Source organism: Gorilla gorilla, chromosome 16 (assembly GCF_029281585.2).
Source record: "Gorilla gorilla gorilla isolate KB3781 chromosome 16, NHGRI_mGorGor1-v2.1_pri, whole genome shotgun sequence".
Taxonomy (NCBI): Eukaryota; Metazoa; Chordata; class Mammalia; order Primates; family Hominidae; genus Gorilla; species Gorilla gorilla.
Window position 1 is genome coordinate 39,183,164 of NC_073240.2, and position 19,548 is coordinate 39,202,711.

The 19,548-nt window shown below is 36.3% G+C and overlaps 2 protein-coding genes across 2 annotated transcripts in view; one reads left to right on the plus strand and one right to left on the minus strand.

Moving 5' to 3' along the window:
• The window catches only part of FAM98B (family with sequence similarity 98 member B), a 32,643-nt gene extending 23,180 nt beyond the window's left edge, over positions 1 to 9,463 (plus strand). Inside the window, exons 7-8 of the mRNA XM_031002466.3 lie at positions 4,559 to 4,726; positions 7,502 to 9,463. Of these exons, the coding sequence (XP_030858326.2) occupies positions 4,559 to 4,726; positions 7,502 to 7,903 (570 nt within the window). The 3' untranslated portion in view covers positions 7,904 to 9,463. The remainder of the gene's footprint in view (positions 1 to 4,558; positions 4,727 to 7,501) is intronic.
• The window catches only part of RASGRP1 (RAS guanyl releasing protein 1), a 79,190-nt gene continuing 68,702 nt past the window's right edge, over positions 9,061 to 19,548 (minus strand). Inside the window, exons 16-17 of the mRNA XM_031002428.3 lie at positions 17,608 to 17,993; positions 9,061 to 13,926 (exon numbers count right to left, since the gene is read on the minus strand). Of these exons, the coding sequence (XP_030858288.1) occupies positions 13,792 to 13,926; positions 17,608 to 17,993 (521 nt within the window). The 3' untranslated portion in view covers positions 9,061 to 13,791. The remainder of the gene's footprint in view (positions 13,927 to 17,607; positions 17,994 to 19,548) is intronic.

The window sequence follows — 19,548 nt, forward strand, 5'->3', positions numbered from 1 at the left end:
GTTTTGGAGCTGGCCGATGTGCTGTGGCAATTCTTAATGTCAACGTGTAGTCTTTGTAGCTGCTCATTTTCTCAGGAAGATAAACCTCTTTTTTTTTTTTCCTATATACTGTATTTTTCTTTGTCCAGGAAAGGAGTAGCAGCATGTCACCAGGGGTTGGAGGGATGGCCTATTTTACAAATAGACTTTGAGCATTTTGAAATGTTGGTTCCCTTTTTATCTGTCTCTCTTTCATTCTTCTTGTCATAGGATATATGTACCTTTTATAATTTAGTGTCTTCAGTATGATTCATTTACCTAGAAATCCTCCCTCATGTGTTTTACATAGAGTCCCTTTCCAAACACCTGACAGATACAGAAAAGTGAAGAGTGATTAGAACAGGGATTGAAGACCATCATTCATGCATTTTCTTTAATAAACATTCAGCACTTTGTATATGTCAGGTACTATGTACCTGGTTCAGGATGAACATCTCAGTACTCCGTATGATTAGGTATAGAGGATTTGTGTGTGTAATATCTAATCAGCTTCTTGGGTGGTTAAAGCCTGATTCACTTCTGCATGTGTGCCAGGATAAACTCCAGGGATGTCTGTGTATTTCATTGGAGTAACTGCTTTGTGCAAGAAGCTCGAGTGCTGTTAAGAGCTATAAGTTACCAACGAAGCAGATGACATGATTGCTTACCTCAAGAAATGGAATAGAGTTCAGATGTGTGGGAAGCACCAGCATTACTGAGCTCTGGAAACTTAAATAGAGGTTTTATCTATGTTGGGTTTCCAGTTTAACCTAACAGAATTTTAATGAGAAAAAGGAACGTAGGAATATTAGGCAAATTGCGAAGGGTATTTGCATTAAAATTGTCTTAACGTACTTTGATATTTTTAATGTTGGCATTAAGATTACAGAGAAATCCAAAATAAATGAGTTTTGATATATTCTTTCAACATTCAGTGACATAGATTCATGGGCATGTTTGACCCCTGAACCGGACTTAAATGGGAGCTTTGAGCAAATATTCCTTTAGGAAATATCTTGATATTTTATCTTCTCATGTTGGTCTTTTTTCTTCATGTTTTAGGACAAGGAGGTTGTGTTTTTTTTTTTTTCTTATTTGGGAAGGTTTTTAAAAACATATTTTCTTTTTTTTTTTTTTTTTTGAGACGGAGTCTCGCTCTGTCGCCCAGGCTGGAGTGCAGTGGCGCGATCTCGGCTCACTGCAAGCTCCGCCTCCTGGGTTCACGCCATTCTCCTGCCTCAGCCTCCCAGTAGCTGGGATTACAGGCGCCCGCCACCACGCCCAGCTAATTTTTTGTGTTTTTAGTAGAGACGGGGTTTCACCGTGTTAGCCAGGATGGTCTTGATCTCCTGACCTCGTGATCCACCCTCCTCGGCCTCCCAAAGTGCTGGGATTACAGGCGTGAGCCACCGCGCCCGGCCAAAAATATATTTTCCTTAGACTATGTATGGATCAGTTTTGGCCTTTCATTTGGTCTTTTTCAATTGATTATATGATTATATGCATTTGTATACTAAGTTTTCTTTTCTTGTTGAATTTATTATATCTTTATCATTTTCTCCCTATTTTCGTGATAGAAAAATATGTCTGATATTGTTGAGTGACTGTCATCAACTTTGTTCTACAGCAGTTTAAATCTTTGCACAGTATTTTATTATATGCATATATATACTGTATTGATAGACACTGAGGTTTTCTCTAATTTTGCCTCTTTGACCCTGTAATAAAATCCTTGACAGCTAAATTTTTGTTCATGTCCATGATGTATTCCTAAAAGTGAACTATTTGATTAAGGGAAATGATTTTAAGGCTGTTGATGCATACTCCAGAGTTGCCCTTCAAACAGATTATAGTCATTTATTAGAAAGGTTATGTAGTTTCTTTTCTTCACTGTTTTACTAGTATTGAGATAATATTGTGAATGTAATTTTATAGCTTGCTTTTTCACTAAATGTATTGTAACCATTTTCCAATATCTCTAAAAACTCTATTTTAGTACCCTTTTTAAAATTAACTTTTAATTTTTTTGAAATATAATTAACATAAAATTTACCATTTTATTTTTATTTTTGAGTTGTAGTCTTGTTGTTGCCCAGGCTGGAGTGCAGTGCCATCATCATAGCTCACTGCAACTCACTGGAGGGTCAAGTGATCCTCCCACTGTGGCCTTCGCTCCCACTGTAGTTTTTTTTTCATTCTCTCAAAAACTATTTATATAGGATTATAAGTTAATTTGGGGGAAAACTGACAATAATACTTAACGTTCCCATACAGAAACTTGCTATTTCTTACCATTTATACAAGTTTTCCTTTTGTTTTTGCAAGATTTACTGATGTTTCCCTCCTAGACGTGTGCCACCACACCTGGCTAATTAAAAATTTTGTTTTATTTTTTATAGAGACAGGGTTTTGCCATGTTGCCCAGGCTGGTCTCAAACTCCTGGCCTCAAGTAATCCTCCCACTTCAGCCTCCCAAAGTACTGAGATTACAGGAGTGAGCCACTGTGCCTGGCCAAAATATACCATTTTAAAGTGTACAATTCAGTGGTTTTTAGTCTGTTCACTGTGTTGTGTAACCCTATATGTAATTCCACAACACTTCCATCATCCCAAAATGACATAGCTACCTCTCAGCAGTCATTCTCAATACTCCCTACCTCCATGCCCTGGCAACCATTACTATAATATACTTTACGTTTCCATGGATTTGCCTATCTGGACATTTCATATAAATGGAATCATACAATATGTGGCTTCTGCATGTGGCTTTGATTTAGCATAATGTTTCCAAGGTTTATTCATATCATAGCATGTAACAGTACTAAATTTCTTTCAGTATCCTTCTTATGGCTGCATTATATTTTATCATTTAGTGATTCAATAATTTACTTCTCTTATTTTATACATTTTTTTCTATATTAACAATACCAGGCATGTTTCTGTGTATAATTTTTATATATAAATTTCAGAGTAAAATTTTATGGTGGATTCCTTAAAGGAAATTTACTGTGTCAAAGGTTTTGTCTCTTAATGCTCTCGTTTCCCATGGCCAAATTGTTTTCCACTTAAGTTTATATGAATTTAAACTCCTACCAGTAAGGTAAATGAAATGTTGTCTCACTTTAGCCTCTTTATTGCTAACTTGATGTTAAAAAGACTAACTTGTTTTGTCTGTTCTTATTATTGACAAAGTTGAACTGTTTTCATAAGCTTATTAGTCATTTGAATTTCCTTTTTTTAACTTCTATTTATATGTCTTGTCATTTTTTTTTCCCATAGAATTCTGTTTTCTTTTTGTGTTTGAGCTCTTTATATAGAAAGGAAGTTTGCTGGTTGAATTATTTGTTGAAAATATTTTCCCCAGTTGTCATTAGATGTTGTTTTATATCTTTAGAAGTACAGAAATTTTAATTTTTATAATGTAGTTGTTTTTAAATTGAAAATTAAACCTCAAACAGTTAACTTTTTGTTCTCTTTGGAATTCCCTTTGTTATATGGTGTGCTGTATTATTGTTATTATTACAGATAGCCACGAGGTCATTCCAGCACCATTTAAAAGATAATCCTTTCCTTTTCTCGTTGATCTGTGATGACTCCTTTATCATTTATTGCATTCATAGATTTATGAGGCTCTGAGTCTCAATATACTGTTTCATCAATCTATGTTTTTTTCTCCCAAGTTCTAGTTAATTAGATGGAGGTAGGATAGCAAACTGTTATCTATACTAGACCTGTGCTTGGGGGTCAGGTAGACCTTTGTTACTAAGTGGGCAGAGCTAGGATTCTCTCTATATTTTGGGGAAACTAACTTAAGCTTTCTATGCCTCATTTTTTTTTTCCATCTGCAAAAGGGGATAATAAAAACCAACCACTCTAAAAGGATATTTTTGAGGATTAAAGAAATAATGCCTTACTAAGTGAACAGCATCCTGGCACATTTAATAAGTTCTCATTAAATGTTAACTGATAAGATGATGATAATTTTGTATTATAGCATATTAGTATTTGGTAGGATTATATTTCAAAATGCTTTTAGTTATTCTTACATATTGAGTTTCTGGATTTAACTTTAGTTTTTTTTTCATTCTCTCAAAAACTATTTATATAGGATTATGAGTTAATTTGGGGGAAAACTGACAATAATACTTAATGTTCCCATACAGAAACTTGCTATTTCTTACCATTTATACAAGTTTTCCTTTTGTTTTTGCAAGATTTACTGATGTTTCCCTTTTAAATGTCCTGTATGTGGTTTTGGTAAAACTATTTTTTAGGTATTTTTTGTTAATATGTATGGAAATTTTTTTGTTATTATTTTTTAGCGAGTTGTTGCTGGTAGTTACATATTTTTAACACCTGTTGGTCTATTTTATTTGTTCTAAATTATTCATAAATTCTCAGATATTTGGGTGTTTTTGCTCTTTTCTAACTCCTTGCTTATGCATTATCTCCTTTTCTTTATTTCTAAAGATTATGATTGTTTTTGCTCTTTCATTAAAATGTACTTTTGTTCCTTTTTTCCTTAACTCTTGTCATTTAGGTAAAAACAGATGATATAGCAAGAATTTATCAGCCTAAGCGTTATGCTTTGTCACCCAAGACAACGATTACAATGGCACATCTACTTGCTGCTCGTGAAGATCTATCCAAGATCATTAGGACAAGTAGTGGCACCAGCCGGGAGAAGACCGCATGTGCCATTAATAAGGTTGGTGTTTCTTTCAGTACAGTGGAAAATGAATTGATAATATCTTACTTAATGTTTTTACAGATTTTAGTCTATTTTTCTTTCATGTCCTGGTAAATGTTTAGAAAAAAGAGTGGCAGGGGGGTTCAGTCTAGGCTTAGTTATGTTATTTTTGTGTATGTGTGTATGTTCACTTGAATTTGTATATTCATAAATCAAAGTATTTTCTGAATTAGAGGAATTATGAATTGTTTTTGTCAAAGCTTTAGCAAGAATTATCTTCCATCTTTCTAAAAAGTAATCATTTTTTGTCAGTAAGAATCTTTCGGAATTGTTTCAAGTACTGACAGATTCGTTATATCCTTGGTGTAAGGGGAAGAAGAGTTTGTGCTTTAGAGTCAGACCAATCTGGGTTCCCATCCTGGCTCTGTCATTTACTTACAGAAATGACCCTGAGCAAGCTACTGAACCTCTTTGAGCTTCTGTTTCCTGATTTGGAGTATACATCCATTTCTCTGACAGTAGTCTGTTTAAACAAGCTCAAGGAGTCTGAATTTTTCACTTTACAACAGCAATAACAATAAACTAATTTAGTATGTTTATGTCAGCTTAACTGTCATGTCCTCTTCATTTAGGTAGAGCACTCCATGGCAAACTTTATTACAAAAGAGCAAAAAATCAGAAATAAGGGATTTGGATAATTTTAAAGCATCGCTTCTCACTCAGTGTAACTTGAGATAAAATATCTTTTCAGAGGGATGGTTGTTTTTAAAGTCATTTTGCTAATTATTGCTAAGTTAGGCATCACCAGTGTTTGCCTCTGTGCTTCCACTGTGGCTCAATCGTATCTTCTGAAAGTGTTCTCTCTTTAAATATATTACCTAACATCTTGCATTGGGTTATAATTTAGTCTTGCTGGATCAAGAGTTCTATTTCTGTAAATAACATTGGCCATCTCTTCTGAGTTTATAATTTATGGTCTCATTATTTGAGGATAGTCTTATGATCAGTTCTGGCATCTCCATATGCCCACCAACATACCATGTTTGGTAGAGAGACCAGTGAGAATAATAACCAAGAAAGGCTGTTTTTTGGATTTGGTAGTTAGGACATCATTGCCATCTTTAAAAGAATGTTGCATACTTAGAACCTTGTCTCACTTTGAGGATATTGCACTTTTTATCTTTCATTTGTGACATAAATCCTAAACTTGGTTGTGATTGGAGGATCAATGGAAGTGTATAATGAATTGGTCATTTTGGTTGAGGCAGTTGCTTTTTTACTTTCTTTCCTGAAAGGCGGTAGCAGGAAGCTATTGGCTTCCCCTTGTCTGTGGTGAGCAGATGACACCCTTCTTATTGCTATCTTTCCTCTGCTCATGGCATATAAAGCTGCTACTTTTTGTAGAAGGTTGGATACTTAAACTCTTCCCTAGTTTATTTTTGAAAGGATTATAAAGCATAGTAAAGGAATTATATCAACTGTGTTTTCCTTTTAATAATATGGTACTAGTATCATCACTGAAAGTAAGTGAGCTTAAGTTTCTTAAAAGAAGCAGTTCATTGAGAATCCTTCTCTCTCTTTGCAGTGATACCTGGAATTATAGTTTTTATATCAATCTCTGACCTCATTAAGGTCCCATGTTATATGTACTTCATACATTTTTGAAATGAAATGTGCTTAGGAATATAATCTTTTATTGGATAATCAATTACCAAATCAATGGCAATGGAAAGTCCAGAGTTGTTATTGTATAAATGGATATTAAGTTAATGAATGTAAGGTATGTCGTTATATATATAAAAAATGTTTTCCTAAAAGAACTTCTTAGTGAAATGGGTACTACATTTGTTACAGAATTTGCTAAACAAATTTAAGTGAGAAAAAAATTAAGCCTTTAAGTTTCAGAAATGCTCTCTCAGATTGTTTAAAAATAATATATTCTAGGCTGGGTGTGGTGGCTCATGCCTGTAATCCCAGCACTTTGGGAGGCCGAGGCGGGCGGATCATGAGGTCAGGAGATCAAGACCATCCTGGCTAACACGGTGAAACCCTGTCTCCACTAAAAATACAAAAAATTAGCTGGGCGTGGTGGCGGGCGCCTGTAGTCCCAGCTACTTGGGAGGCTGAGGCAGGAGAATGGCGTGAACCCAGGAGGCAGAGCTTGCAGTGAGCTGAGATCACGCCACTGCACTCCAGCCTGGGCAACAGAGCAAGACTCCGTCTCAAAAAAAAAAAAAAAAATATATATATATATATATATTCTAAGGAATTTGTCATGTAGCACACATTTTATATTTTTTCATATTTCCTTTTTAAAACAATTCATTTTTTTCTTCAGACTTGGTAAACAGAAGTAAAAAATTATTTTTTAAATTGAAACACAATAATTGTACATATGTGTGAGGTACATAGTGATGTTTTGATACATACAATGTATAGTGATCAGACGGGGTAATTGGCATATCCCTCTCAAACATTTATCATCTCTTTGTGTTGGAAACATTCAATATCCTCCTTGTAGCTATTTGAAACTATATATTAACTACAGTCATCATACAATGGTATAGAACACTAGAATTTATTACTTCTGTCTAGCCGTGATTTTGTATCCTTTAACAGATTTCTCCTTATCCTTCCACACTTAATATTTTTAATATTAATTTGTTCTGCCATGTCTGGTACTTTCATGTCCTTAAATATTGGCTTCTGTTTATTAGAAACAACATCACTTGAAACTTTTATGTAAACTTTTTTGAAATATTAGGAACTAAAAGAAAATGTTTCTTCACACAGGTGCTGATGGGAAGGGTGCCTGACAGGGGAGGCCGGCCGAATGAAATTGAACCACCACCTCCAGAAATGCCCCCTTGGCAAAAGAGACAAGAAGGCGGCGGTGGAAGGGGTGGTTGGGGTGGTGGTGGTGGAGGTGGTGGTAGAGGAGGTGGTGGGGGTGGGGGTGGGAGAGGTGGCTGGGGGGGTGGAGGAGGAGGTTGGGGAGGTGGTGGGGGAGGGGGAGGAGGGTGGGGGGGAGGAGGAGGAGGTGGTAGAGGAGGTTTCCAAGGCAGGGGAGATTATGGTGGAAGAGGGGGCTATGGTGGAAGAGGGGGCTATGGTGGAAGAGGCTATGGAGATCCATATGGAGGAGGTGGTGGTGGTGGTGGTGCTGGTGGAGGAGGTGGATATAGAAGATACTAAAAACTATAAAAATTAGATAGCAGTGCTTGCTTCTTTATAGATACATTAGAAATAGTATTCTAAATAACATACTTGAATATCATCTTTGAAGTAAACACCATGTTAGACTCCCTGGTGATACCATTCTTGAATTGGTTAATATGTAAGAACATTGTTTTTTATTACCAGTTGATCTCTCAAATGAAGTGATGACTTTTTCCATATTCTATGTACCCTTGAGCATGTTGTGTCTTTTTAAAAAACAAAAAAAAGAACAAAAATTATTTTTTAAAATGTAAATATTTATTACCATCAGACTTGGAAAATGGAAAGTATTTTATTGTCATGATTGAATTTAGATTGTTACCTGTATTTTGTTCAGGTTTGAGACATATAAAAGACCCCACCTGTAATAGAAAGGAATATAGACCCTTGCCTCACCTGTATTGCTGTGGATGTGTTTTGTGGGTTTTTCATTCGATTTTACAAAATAGGGAAAGGCACTTCCAGTTGTATTTAGTAGGCAGTTGTTGTGAATCATTTTTTTCTCTTATAGGAGGCGATTCCTCTCTAGCCATGTTTCTGTTAAAGTTTCATTAATTGAAGCCCAAGTTTACTTTTTACTGTACATACTTATTTTCTAATTGGATTTGAAATCAGCATGATTTTGTTTGACAAAGCAAAGTTTAAGATTGAGGTCAGAAATACTTTAATGGAGCAAAGACACATACCAACTTTACATGACGGTGTGAGAAATAGTGCTATAAACTGGTCTCTTCATCATTTATGCTCTCACTTTAGATATCCAAATATTAAAAGGCAGGCTGACCTGTATCACACAGAATTAAGGCAGTAATTTCCTGCTTCAGTAGATCAAGGGTAGGGCTAAGGCATCCTGTGGTAATTCTGATTCACAGCTAGATTTTGGAAACACAAAGTTAGGGAATGGCTATATGTGATTTGCTAGTTGGAGCATCAAAGTCTTAGCTATCAAGAGTTGTGAATTTGAATCATGGCACTAGGTCAGGGGTGCTATGGATTGAAATGACCTTAGTTCTCAAGGAGTGATTTGTCCTCATTTGTCAAATGAGGAATGAGACACTTACCATCATCTCAGGTTGTTTCTTAAAGACCTAAGTACAAATACAATTTGTTAAAAACTTACAGAGGGCCTATTTTGAATGCTTTAAGATGTAGGCCAGGTAATGTATTTTTCTCTTAGTGTAGAAAGTTAAGAGAAAAAGAGCTGGTACCATAAATTTTTTCAATCTCAGTGTAAAATCTGTATCTCATTGTAGGCTTCTGGTCAATACCTATACATAACAACTTAGTGTGATCTAACCAACTCAACTGATAGAAAGCTGAATTGTTCCCAGTGGACAAGTGGTATTTGATGTTTAGCAGGTTTTTTTGTTGTTATTTTTTTGGTAAACTCTGTGGTAAAATCTAAAATAATGTTAAAACCCTAAAAGTAACTATTGAATATTCTGTAATCTTAGACATGTATTTTTCAAGCTAACCCTTTGAAGAAATGTGTTCAAGGTAGGAAAATATAAAATTTTTTGGTTATTTGTAAATTTATTTTTTGTGTGTTTATATTTAATGAAAAGATGTAATTTCATTTGTGATAGCTGAAAAAAGGCTTTCCATAATTAAGAAAATACCTTTATCAGTAGCTATGAACTCTGAAAAATAATTTTTAAAAACTTTTAAGAAAAAAACTACTTGAGTAAATTATTTCAAGAGTTGTTTAAAAATCTTCTTTAAAACCTTTACATTTCTGCCTCATTTCTTTTTTGGTAGCATTAGTTGCTGATGAAGGAGATTTACAACTACTTTCAACTTTTTTACCACTAAAGGTTTATGGTAAATATGGCAGAAACAATAGTTTATCAGTTTCATTAGATTTTCCATAAGATTTCTTTGTACCTTTATAGGAGTGCTGCTTGGGTTATTCACTACAATCACTTATTTCCTATCAAAGTTTAGCACTTGCTCCTGGAATCGTGTTGGAGCTGAAACCACTCCTATGTACACATTCCTATAAACCTTAATTGAATGAAAAGCTGAATCAGGTAGACTCTTAATATTTTACTCTTTCCTGTAAGGTGGGATTTTCCTGATAATCTTTGTTCAGTAAAAATTTCTTTTGTAGAACAATTTGCTGAGCAGTATCTGGAATAGCAGGAAGGAAATTTGGGGCCTTAATGGGAAAGGCCATCGTGTGAAAATGTTTTATAAATTGATTGCAATACGACATGGAGTATGATGAATGGCACTCCACTGCTTCCTAAAATCTAACACTTTTTTTGATAGCTCCTTTTCATTCTTTTTTGCCTGGTTCTCAATTTCATTTTTTAATTACCTCATTGTCCTTCCCCTTTTTTCTTCTCTTTTTGTCCAGCCTGGTACCTAATAGCAAATATAGACATGATCTTACTGGGAGTTTCTGCCTAAAGTAGTCATCTTTCCTCTGGACCGTATAAAGAGCATGTATTCTGTCTATAACATAATCACCACACTGTTACTCATAAGCACACATCAAAAGGGAAACAAGGGTTTTCTTTGAACTTACTTTTGTTTTGCAGATCAGGGAAACCTTGCCTCATTAAACAGAAAAAGGAAAACATTTTAAATAAAAAACATCTTATTACCTGTATCTGTGACAAGAGGAGGCATGACAACCTAAAAAAAATTTGTGACCAGAAAAATGTCCTGAGCAGTGATACTATCTATACCTTGGAAGGAGCACAGGTTAGAGAAATGTGGGGATGAAAACTGGGGAAGGTGAGCAGGCAGTTTAATCTTGCCTTCAGGATCAGGCTGTCAGTGTGACTTTATTACTTTGTATGAAGTGTTATGAATTGCCCAAATGATAAATACACCCCCATCTAAATGTTCCAGAATGCATTCCACAGAGGAATTTGAGTGACTGAAATTTTTCCTCTCTCTTCATTGGTGTGGTTAAACAAAAATTAGCTGGGGATTAAGGGAAAATTGTGGCTATGTCTGATCATTCTAAATAATCATGACCACAAATAAATTGCCCTGAGTAGGTCTGTAACCTGGATTGAGCTGTCGTTACCAATTTTACCCATAGCTTCAAAGGATTTCTTCTTTATGTGCTAGTTTGCTTAGATGAAACTGTGGAATTAAAAGCCACAGAGAAGGGACAACCTCAAGTCTGTCTCCTTTAATGTTAAGTATTTATAGACTTAATATTTGGGGACCACTGTAAGTTATGAATAAGATGGAAAGAGATTGAATATTTCTGTAGTGTTACTTCTTCGTGTTGTAAAAAGATGTAGAAAATTTTAAACTGAATAGCTGCTTTGCCTTTCCTTCCAGGAAAACTCAATTTGATTAATAGATTAGGGCAGTGGTCTTAGCTGTGGAATATAGGAAAAATTCAGGTAAAGTGTTTATTTTACGTGGTCACGAAGCAGAAGAAACACAAGACATTTGTGTTGTAGGGATCCTAATGTCTTTTATCATATAAATATTACACAAAGAAAACTTACATTAGGTATCAAAAAACTTTACAATCTGTACATTTGTTTTTTTCTTGCATTTCTATATTATACATTTTGAGACAGAAATTCACAACGGTCAGTAAAAAGGTAAGTCAGCAAAGAAAATGAGAAGTGACCCTGCTGTTAATACAACAAGATCCTTGTTTTGGCAGATAAATACCTGGCCAAACTAAAGTCGTGTGAGATGCAGAAATTTACACTAGGCTTGATAAGCCAAAACCTTTTTTTTTTTTTTCCAGATTTCTGTGATCCCACTAGCCCCATGTTGCTCAACACAAATACTATTAACTTGTATACTATACCTCTTTGGCCCTTGCTGGACTGTAAAAACCTGTGATGAAACTATTTCCTCTTATCCATTTCAGTGATAAATTCTGCAGTACTTGATACTGTTTAGCCATTGCTAATTTGACTAATTAAGGGGACTGTGACACCTTTTGAATCCCTATAGTTTATTTATATAAAAACTAACTGGGGATCTTTACTTTGAATGGAGAGGAGGAAGAATGAAAAAAATTGTGTTCCACTACTGTTTTAAAAAATTAGAGTATACCATCTTTGGTCTATATCAAAGGAAAAGAAGAATAGTGAAGAATATGAATTTTTAGAGTTTGTCCTAACTCATGCTTGTCTTATTAAAAAGAAAGTAACAAAGTGTTACTATAAGTTTATATGCCAGGTAGTGGGCTTAAGCAGACCTGCTTTGGGTATTTCTGAGTTTAAATTTGGAAAAGGGTAAATATGTGTGTCAAACGATTCTTTATAATGTAATGAAACACTAACTACAAGCTAGTTCTGTATCACTAAAACTCAGTGCAAGGAGGAACTCAAATGGGAACTGGTCTTTCATCAAAGAGAATTCCTAAATGATCTGAATCCTCCAGGTAAGCAATACTGTATGTATACTTTGTATTCTTATGAAGACTTGGTGCTATTGGCTTTAGGTTTGGAACTTTTAATTGTTAACATATTCTTGGCAATTGGACAACTTGTTTATGAATTTCAAGTCAGTCTGCTACCAGACTTTATAGGCATGGAAGCTAAGTACCCCCAAAAAGGAAAATGATCATATGATTTTTTTTTTTTTTAAGAGAACTAAAAAGAGGCTGACAAATGAATTTGTGAATAGGTGCCCAGGCAACTAAATGAGCCCATTTATTATTAACCTTCATAATAGAAAACTCACAGGATTGTTACTTGTGATTTTGCCAAACAGTACAATTTTACCTTGTGAGCAATTTAATCTTGTGACAAACTGAACTTTATATTTGTGACTTTGTATAAATGACTAAAACTTGTTTAATTCACTTCCACATTTTATGGAGGAAACAAAATTCCAAGCCACATGCATGCCTGATATTGTATATACATATTATATACATATGTACACACAGTCAGCTATTATTTAAGCCACTGATCCAATTAGCTTATTTCTAAATAGTATTAATAGTGAAGACAGTTAAGCACAAATTCATTTCAAAAAGAGAACTTTCAAAATAGTTTACTTCAGAAGATAAAGATGGAACATGAAGAGTTAAACAGACTCTTCATAGACTTTTTTTTTTCAAAGCCATCAATTCCTAATTCTATCCACTGTAGAATATATAAGGACAAACATGTTTGCGTTATGTTTAATTAGACAGTAATATGAGATGGTAATAGCTATGTTTCCAGGTACCTAATTTGATTACTTATTTTATGATGCCTGTAAGTTGTAAGGCTACAACTATAAGTTGACCTGCAATTGGATAACATCATGTTCAATAGGCCTCTAAAAAGTTGTGGCTACATCAGTAGAAATTGGCTTCTAGGTAGATATGCTCATGTGTTATGACTGTAGTGAGGAAGGAGGGTACATGGACTAATTGATTAGATCTGAGGTAGTGAAGAAGGACCCAGGTTCACAAAGTATGCTGGGATACAGAGGAAATCTACTTTTGGAATATGGGTAGTTTTCTATTATTAGCAAGCTTTGGCTGGAACAAAGTAAGTCAGTTTGCAGAAAACACAGGGTAAGAAGCAAATACATTTTCCGGAGATTTTAGTTTTAAGGAAGAATCAGCCAGGCAGGCCACTGAGATGCCCCATTGTCAGGAAATGATAGTCATGTTTTAGATCGCATACTTTTGATGAACATCAGTGGTATGAATAGCAAAAGTTTTGCATTCTTTAGTTTTCCCCCTTTGAGTCAACTAACTGAAAGAGAAAACAGTGCTGCACATTAGGAATCTTTTAGGTAAATAAACAGTAACAGGCTTTTCCTTTTAAAGTACTGTTTTAAAGCTAGTCAGTGTAAAGTTCCTCAGGTCTGTGCATTACAGTTTAGGAAATGAGATCACTATACTCATCTACAGATTGTGCTACTTAGTTTCTGGGCTAAGAACAGTCACCCTGCTCCATTTGAGCTAAGACATGATTGCTTTTTTCAAGCTGCAGGGATTCTATTTTCTTCTGTGCATATTTCAGTTGGATCTTTAGGGCATCATTATCTGCTTTCAGAGTATTTATTTCCTAAAGGGAAAGGAGAATGAGGTATGTTAATAAAGCAGCAATGAATAGCAAATGAATTACAAATTGAGAGCTACTTTTGATTGGCATTTCCTATTCACTGTGGCTGAGAATTAACAACTATTTTCAAGATAGTTATTTTGCCCTGAATAGAAAATAGCAAGTTAAATATCAAACAAGCATTTGTAAGCAGCAGTTAGTCTTTGTTATCATATCAAAGTTTGTGAGTGGTTAGCAGGCAGAATAAACCATTTCCGAGCAATAGGCAGATAATTACAAAACTTTTGGATGTTTTCTCGCGGGAGATCTCAACTTGGCAGAAACAGAGTCTCTGGTCAGGTCTGAGCCATGAAAGCATGACTGAGAATTCTGTAATGCAAGGTGTTAGTTAATTTTATCTAAGTTTTCCCCCCACAAATTATTGAAAACAAATTTAACTTTTTGATGATGTTAAGAATTTCACTCCACCCCTAAGCTGAGATTTAGTGATCTAATTTGTAGTGGTATCATTATAGAGCCAACAGTTGATTTCCAGTCTTCTGATTTTGAGTCCAGTGTTCTTATGTCTATACTGATTACTCCAAGAGAATATTATATATAGACAGTGTCTGGGTAATTTGGGATACACTGGGTTGTTTCTCAATCTGAATTATCTACATAGCTGTCTCAGCTGCCATATAATATTGAGCACTTGCTATGTGCCTGTGCTGTGTGACATAATGGAATGCCTTAACCTACACAAACACCCTGAAAATAGGTTGTATACCTCAATCTTATAAAGGCAAATGTTGCCATATAGTATAAAACTGCAGAGTTGAGCCTTGGTATATCTAAACATAAAAGCTTTTATTTGCTTATTCTTTTGTCCCATGCTGGTTCAGTGGTGCATTATACTTAATACATAATATTTATTCTTATTAATATACGTTATATATTGTAAATACTGATTTGACTAGTTATTATGGATAGGACTGTTGAATTACACATAGACTAGTCATTGTAAGGATTATACTTAATGGGAAAGTGGGACACATAATTGTTCCTCTAAAATACACACAGTGAATTCTGGACCTTAGGTCTATCTGACAAGCCTAAAAAGTAAAGAGAGACGGTGGTCAAAATGGTGAGAGGGTTTACTGGCTCTGATGTTGCTGAGTAGGAATTCTAATCTTTCTGTGAGCCACTTCTTAAAGCATTGTTGCCAACCACATTTTTCCTTTTCATCAGCATGTAAAATGTCAAGATTTGAGGCAAACCTTTCAGAACATGGAATCCCAGCCCTGTATTTCACAAGGACCAAATAGGCTGTAGAGTTTAACAGCTGGTGTAAGAAATGTCTGGGACTGAAAACACAAATCTTTGTCTCCAAGACCAACGTTCTTTCTATTCTACTGAGTTCATTTTTCGAGGTTTCTTTCATCGTTTTTAGAAGTTGCATTTGGCAGTTTCTATCCCTAAAGAGGAAGGGGTTTGTTTAACCCACGTTTTGCCACCTTCTCATTGACTTGGTTTTTACAGCACATCTTAACAATAACTCTGAGCAAGAGAGTACCATTCATCCAGAAAATCTGTTGTTCTTTTTTCATGTTTCTCTTAATATTATGTTCTTTGTACCAAGCATCAAATCAAGAGTTCCACATACGTTATCTAACTTGTTTCTTCAGATGTTTCTCTAATTCAGTTTCTGGGGGTCTGACAGGGAAGGTAGAGCATTGAGGACAATGCAGGGAATCCTGAAGCCCTCGTGGACAGTTTTTCAGTCTGTAGAATGTAGAATTATATAAGGAATTCTACTAGCTGGATATTGGTTTTGTGTTTGCACTGACAGGTCTCCAAAAACACAATGCAAACCTTGATGTTTTTGGGAAAAGCCAGAAAGGCATTCCTCCTCCTCTAATAAAGTGAATAGTAGTGTTGATATTAATGTATCCTTGCTTCCCTGTCTCTAAAATGGCTTAGTTATCTATAATTAAGAAACTACTATGCCATGGGACAGTAGTTTCTTACCATTTATAGGTTCTTACCAATTATAGGTAACCTATTGAGCCAGCCCTGTGAGTTGTGTACTCTACTCGTAACAAAAAGTAGTAACGATTGAACCTTCAGAATTGAGTATCTTGACAGTTGGCTCTTTTTCCTTCTGCTGTTCCTGTCTCCTACTCCCTCCTCCCCACCCGCTTTTTTTTTTTTTTTTTTTTTTTTTTTTTTTTTTTTGAGATGGAGTCTCACTCAGTTGCCCAGGCTGGAGTGCAGTGGTGCCATTTCGGCTCACTGCAAGCTCTGCCTCCCAGGTTCATGCCATCCTCCTGCCTCAGCCTCCCAAGCAGCTGGGACTACAGGCGCCCACTACCACGCCTGGCTAATTTTTTATATTTTTAGTACAGATGGGGTTTCACCGTGTTAGCCAGGATGGTCTTGATCTCCTGACCTCGTGATCCGCCCACCTTGGCCTCCCAAAGTGCTAGGATAACAGGCGTGAGCCACCGCGCCGGGCCTTTTTTTTTTTTTTTTTTAAGATGGAGTCCGTTGCCTATGCCTAGGCTAGAGTGCCGTGGCTTGGTCTCAGCTCACTGCAACCTCCACCTCCCGGGTTCAAGTGATTCTCCTGCCTCAGCCTCCTGAGTAGCTGGGATTACAGGCACCTGCCATCATGCCCAGCTAATTTTTGTATTTTTAGTAGAGATGGGGTTTCACCACGTTGGCCAGGCTGCTCTCGAACTCCTGACCTCAAGTGATCCACCCACCTCTGCCTCCCAAAGTGCTGGGGGCATGAGCCGCCACGCCCAGCCCTATTTTCCTGTTTTTAATGTCATTGTTTTCCTTCTCTCAAACCTTGGCACCATGTTTCCAAACTCTTGTTCTCCTTTCCTTGGTAAACTTTATTTTGTCTTTTCCATTGTCTCTGTTAGGTACCTGATAATTAGGACATTGTGAGCCTAACATTGAAAAGCAGCTCCTCTTGTCATGATTGTTAACATTTTATAGATTATATTGCTCTATATTATATTCCACTGTGTGTTTGCCTGCTACTGTTGCTTTCACTATTCTAATACGTGTAAAAGATCAGCGTATTCCCTGATGTGTTAGAAAAGATTCTCTTCATTTATATTTAGGAGGGAGGCGTTTTCTATGGTGAGCCACAATACACTCACCTTTCTCTTGTTGTTGCTACAGGACTAAGATCACTAACTTCTCTTAGGAAGATGCTTAGGTAACCATGATGATCCTAAACCATAACCCTGATGAACATGTTAAAGAGACCTCTATGGAAGGAGGATTTAGGCAAGTTCATTTTAGTTCCATCTAGAAAAGGAGTGGTATCAGCACAGTAAAGCTAACCAGTAGATACTGTGGTTTTTCTCTGTGAGCCTAGTAAACAGGGCTTTGGGCACTGGCACCAGCACTCTGAAATGCCACCACCTGTGTGGTGATAGGGAGCCCTGTATAGCCTGTGCGACTTGTGTAATGTGAACCAAGGCCCCCAGTGGGTTGTGAGAAAGCTGGAATCAATCCATCCTTTCTTCCTTCCCTCCCTCTCTCCCTCCCTGTTTCTCCCCTCCTCCTTTTTTGTTTTAGACTGCTTGTAATCAGCCTGATCTGAATCTTCAGTCCACATGCTCTTTCCTGGTTTGGCCCCACTTCTCTAAGATAGTCTGAAAAAAAGGAAAATGAAAAGGAAGGTACCTGTTCCAGTTCTTGGTAGGTAGGCAGTCTGAGGTGACGGAGCTCCTCCTTTGATTTTATGAGGGAGTCTTTATTCTCCCACTTGACAAAAGCCCGCTTTCTGACCAAGACTGGGCTAGGACATGGAGAGGTGGGACTGGGAAGCACATATAGAGTATCCTGGGCTGTCTTCCTTGGGGAAGACAGCACAAAGGGACCTGACGGGCCCTCACTGCCAATCCAAGGCTGTGATTCAGTCTGGGTGGCCTTGTGGGCAACAGCCCTCTTCAGCCGAAGAGAAATCTTCTGTGAGGACACTCCCATCAGCATGATGGTCCGATCCTTACTCTCCTCACCATGTTCCACAGCCTCCCCATTAGGGAATGTAAAAGGTCCTTCCTCAGGTGCTGTAGGAAGATACAGGACATGCTAGTACTCTAGCTCAGGAAAGCAGAGACTCAAGACTGAGACATTAGTTTCAATGAGACCTTTCTTATTGTTACAGGAGTTCCATATGTTCAAAGAGGACCCATTTTCAGGCACCCAGTTTAGGTGGTGAGGGCTAAAATCCAGGGGCTTTGGCCAAGACATGGCCACTGGTGTCAAGCTACATCCACCCTGAGAAAGAGCATCTTCTGTTTGCACAAAGGTTGCTTAGAGGGTTTCTGTTTTTGGAGGTAAGTTGAAGCCCCTGCCTCAGTGCCACAGAGTTTCGTAAAATAAAGAGAACAAGAACAATATATAGACAGAAATGCTCCATAAATACTTTTTTGGACCCTGGAATTTGGGAGCTCTCAGCATTCATGTCTCAGTCCTGATACAGACACCCTCTAGCAGATAAGTACTCTCTGGGAACCCGTTTGTACAGTGGGCACAGCTTAACCATGAGAAAGAAGTTTTAGCTTTGTGGAAATGTACCTTAAAATGTATTGCCCCTGTTTGATACTGAGAGGAAAAAGGTAAGTTACTCTGGTTTTCTTTAACTAAGACCCACTACCCAGGATCTAGCCTAGTAATGTTAGCCATAAGGAGTAATTTCCTGGAAAAGTAGAGTAAGAGCAGATGTATTTGAGGTGGGTGATAGATAGGCTTTAAGATAAACTGAAGATCATCTCAGTTTACTTTTTGGAAAGACTCAGCAGTGATTAAAACATTGGATAGTCTGACTTTGAAGACATTGGATTAGTATAGTCAAGATGGCTTTAAAAAACAACAAAAAAGTTTTCTAATTAGTATTTGACCAGAATCAACCAGTTGTAAAACTAGAAATCTTACAAAGATCTTAGTTTAATTCTTGCCAAAGAGAACATAATTTAAATTAACATTTAATATTTATTCAATAAAGCTCAAAATTGTAATTACATAGTTATTTAAGTGCTCAAATATTTAAATTGTTATGGTCACCCTAAAATAATTACATTGTTTTTTTTTGGAGGAGTATTATGGGTGATTATTTTTTATATCTCCATTTTCCAACTTTTCTGTAATACAGTTATATATTCTTTTTACCAACCTAAATTGTCAAATTATGAATATAATCCCCTCCATTATTTAGGTTGAATTCCTAGACATACAGGGAGCTTGGGACAGAAATTCAGGCACTATACACTTTGAGGAGCAAAAGGAAGAAAGCAGTAAGAACAGAAAGCCCTTAAAATTGCAGGAAGAGTCCTGAGAGACCACAGTGTTAACAGAAATTAGGAGAGGTACAAGTTTCAAGAAAGTGAAAGTTGATGAGATTGAGAAAGATAGTAATGGGCTAAAAGAAATCACTGGAAATTTTGATTTGATAAGCAGAAACCATCCCCGATAATAATGAGATGGAAATAACTAAGAATGAATGATATCCAATAATGAATGATATCCAATAGTCATTTTTGCCATTATAAATAGACCTTGACTTTTAGCAACTTTATAATAATATAGTAATTTTCATTTTGTTGCCCATGATACATGTATGTT